Source organism: Rhododendron vialii, chromosome 2a, assembly GCF_030253575.1.
Source record: "Rhododendron vialii isolate Sample 1 chromosome 2a, ASM3025357v1".
In the NCBI taxonomy this organism is placed as follows: Eukaryota; Viridiplantae; Streptophyta; class Magnoliopsida; order Ericales; family Ericaceae; genus Rhododendron; species Rhododendron vialii.
Genome location: NC_080558.1, coordinates 37,360,700 through 37,364,391, shown reverse-complemented (window position 1 = coordinate 37,364,391; position 3,692 = coordinate 37,360,700). Strand labels below are relative to the sequence as shown.

At 35.9% G+C, this 3,692-nt stretch overlaps 1 protein-coding gene across 2 annotated transcripts; it reads right to left on the bottom strand.

Moving 5' to 3' along the window:
• Window positions 1-341: 341 nt before the first annotated feature.
• Window positions 342-2,429, bottom strand: LOC131316289 (uncharacterized). Of its 2 annotated transcripts, none has more exons than XM_058345609.1 (4): window positions 2,166-2,429; window positions 1,654-2,035; window positions 869-997; window positions 342-735 (listed from the first exon to the last, which is right to left on the bottom strand). In XM_058345609.1, the coding sequence occupies exons 2-4, from the start codon at window positions 1,751-1,753 to the stop codon at window positions 593-595; spliced, it is 372 nt and encodes a 123-aa protein (XP_058201592.1). In that variant the 5' UTR covers window positions 1,754-2,035; window positions 2,166-2,429; the 3' UTR covers window positions 342-592. The 2 variants fall into 2 exon arrangements, with proteins under 2 accessions (XP_058201592.1, XP_058201593.1); XM_058345610.1 differs by having other exon boundaries at window positions 869-991.
• Window positions 2,430-3,692: the final 1,263 nt, after the last annotated feature.

Here is a 3,692-nt window from a genome sequence, read left to right as displayed (position 1 = left end):
CATTTTCTATTTGTGTCTGCTTTTACGGTTGGTTTTATTGTGTCTCTATAACAAACAAAGTCCAGTATTACTTATCCATGTATATGTGTTCATATTCATTAGAAAGAGGAAGAAGAACTGACATGCATCACCTTGGCTATTTTAGTGCCCCAAAATTGAACAACAACTCTCCATTGATTAGGATAGACCCTATTCGGACAATTCGCCAAACGGTCTTCATCATTATCATATAAGTTATAAGTAGTTCTTTTAAGCTCATCTTTCCAATCCTTCCATTTCTTTTCAATGGACATCAGACAATTATGCTTATAAGCATCTGGTGCGGTTATATTTTCCTGCATATAAGTATATCAACAATTAAACACCGACAATATAGCAGCAACAACATTAGCTCAACTGATCAAAATTTAGTCTAAGAAGATAGATTATAAAACAATAGCAGCAGCAACATTAGCACATAATCTGAATTTTTCCCTATAATAAATACCTTAACCTCTACCCATATGCGTTCCTTGTATGGATATGGCTTTGAAGCCCTCCAATCAGTAAAAGTTAAGCGTGCCAAAGTTGCGTTTCTTGCTAAGAGGCCAAGTTAACTTTGTAAGGGACCTGCCGTGTTAACTATTGGTTGATCGTCTTTATTCAATTTAACTTCTAACTTTGCTCTTGTACCCCACCCAACATATGGACGAGCAAAGCCTCTCCCCCTGGCTCTTTGTTGTTGCGAGTTGGGATCTAGTAAAGAATATGGAATAATGAACATAAAAAAGTAAATGCAAGTAACTGCATAATTTAATTTCCTTGGCAAATAAAATGTTGAATAACCATATATATATATTTTTTCTTTTGTACATTAAATTGAATGTACTTGCTCCAATTGAAGTTTTTGACCCTTCATTGCTTTGTTCCAGCGAGTGCAAGTTTGGAGTAGTGTGATTGCTCATAGAATGTTGATGTGATTCTAGCTCCATGGCTCTCTCATTTATGTGACCTACCACTTTAATGATTTACCAATAGAAGGACTTCTATGAATGTATGTATGTATGTGCCTGCTGGTATTGGAAATGCCCATGCACCACGTGTTATATGTGTTGTGGTTGTTTCTAGTGCATTTTGATGCTGTTTTTGAGCAGCAATTCTACTACGTTTCGCTATAGTTCGTGCAACTCTCCATTTTTCCTCTTCATTCTCTCTCCTCTCCTCCCTTTCCCTTTCTCCCACTTTTTCCCTCTTTTTTGCAGCTTTTGTGGCTGATGCTGTAGGTGTTTGCTACAAATATTTGTGATTTTGACATGTGATGTTCTTTAGTATTTTGCAATTGACATATTGTTGTGTTTGTGACATGTGTCCTTATTCCTTGTCCATATATACTACTATCTCTAAAACTCTAGGAGTAAGAAGTTAGATTGACTAGCAGATTGAAAAGTTGCAGAAATCAAGTACAAGGACAAAATGATCTAGTGCAAGACTTCTACTAGCATACATTAAAATCAAGAGAAACTATATAGTACTTCCATTAGATCATTTAGGAGTTAATTTAGGTGGTTATAATGACACAAAATTCAACAATAATAAACCTACTTACTGTCAAAGTAATAGGACAATTAGTAAGTCTATTTGAAATTGAAATAAGCTAATAAAATAATTATATACCTTCATCAGATGGTGATTGGAACTCATGATAGTTTGGTGGTGGTTGATTTCCATGCTGGTCTTGACTAATGATAGACAAAGGCTGTAATACAGTACTCATAGGTGCAGTCCAACATCGCACTAGCTTTGCTTGCACTTGCGCCTGCAATTGTACTGACTGATTTTCATGCTGGTCTTGACTAATGGTAGGCAAAGGCTATAATATAGCACTCATGGGTGAAGCTTGACATCGCACTAACTTTGCTTGCACCTGCGGTTGCGGCTGCTCCTGTAACTGTACTTGCTGACTTCTATGTTGGTCTTGATTAATGGTAGGCAAAGGCTGCAATATAGCAGTCATTGGTCCAGCTGGCAATTGTACACGCTTGCTTGTAGTAGCCACCTACATTAAAATTAGAATAATATGATGAATGCAACAAAGAAAAATTGCTTAATTGGACATAGTGTAACAAGCATAAACATTAACAAAAAAAAAAAACTTTTATTTAATATTCCACATAGACATGCATCACCTTACTCAACCGAGCCCCAGAACATTCTTCATCTTCCAAGGAACATTCATCATCTTCGAAGCAAGAACTACTCCCATCCTCTCCATCTGTCGATTGTCAATCCTCGTCATCATTAACAGCACAATCCATCTTGTGTCTTTTCTTTCCAGTAGTTGTACTTTTCTTTAAAAACGGATTTGCCAATTGCTTACACTCTAGAGCTTCAATCTTTGCATAGTTCTCTTTAATTAACTTATTTGTTTTTTCCAAGTAGTTTCTCGTTTTATGGGCCAATCCCCCAGGCTTGAAAACTATTTTTTCGTCCTTAGTCATCTTTTGCAACAACTATTACAATATATTAAGACACTATCAACAATTCAGAAAGAAATATAGATATGCATGTGACATTAGGAGCACAACACAGCATAATCAAAAATTAAATAACTCAGTAACGTAAAAACTAAAGAATAAAAAGGTAGTAGCAAAAACAAGCACTGGATACAAAAAATAAAGTGCACATAACATATGGTCCCACTTTCTAAGAGTGAAAAAACAAAGAAAATATGGCATCATACAAAAAAATAAACTAATCATCCTTGTTATGATCTCCATCTTCATCATTTTCCTCAAAATCATCATCATCATCAGTACAATCCTCCTCCTCGTCACTATAATCAACCTCCTCCTCATCACTATCTTTTGCACCAACATTATCATAATCGTCACCATCTATATCGTCATCAACTGTTACTCCATCCACGTCTGTTCTAATCCAGTTAACATCATTATCAAGAGTATATGTAGTATCATCTAACTGTTGACTACTATAAGATTCAGCTTGGAGACAAGTTATTTCATCTTCTGTAAATTATTTTTCATTCATGTCGTATGAGTCTCAAGGAGTCATCTTAATAATGACATGCCAATCTTCGTCAATGGGGTCTTGCACATACCAAACCTGTTGCGCCTGAGATGCAAGGATGAATGGTTCATCTGATGTGCGATTGTGTCTATACAAAAGATCCCTGAAATTTACGTGTGTGAACTTGAACTCATCTTGCCTCATTCCTACGTTGTTATCCACCCAATCGCATTTGAATAGCACAAACTTAAAGTCATTCAATTCAATGATATCCCTTAAAACTCCATTGAAAATGACCTTTCCTGTAATTGGCGTTTATCTCTTGAGCTTACATAACTTTGTGTGTCTGAAGTCAACGATACTCCACTGTTTTGAGTTTTCCTCCTCTCCTCACGCTCCTTGGTGTGAAATCGAAACCCGTTTATAATGTACCCAGTATACCTTCTAGCCCATTTGTTTGGTGCTGAAGCTAACACACTCAGTAAGTTGGATATGTTCGCATATTTTGTTTGCAGCAAGTATTGAACCTATATTTTCCCAGCATATATGGTTAGAGAAATTTAGTTACTAATATGGTGATTAGAGATATTTGGAATAGTACTACAAATGTTGACAAGACTTATGTGATCTCTAAACCAATTAGGAAATTGTTCATTATGCTTCCTCATAAGATCACACTCACTTAA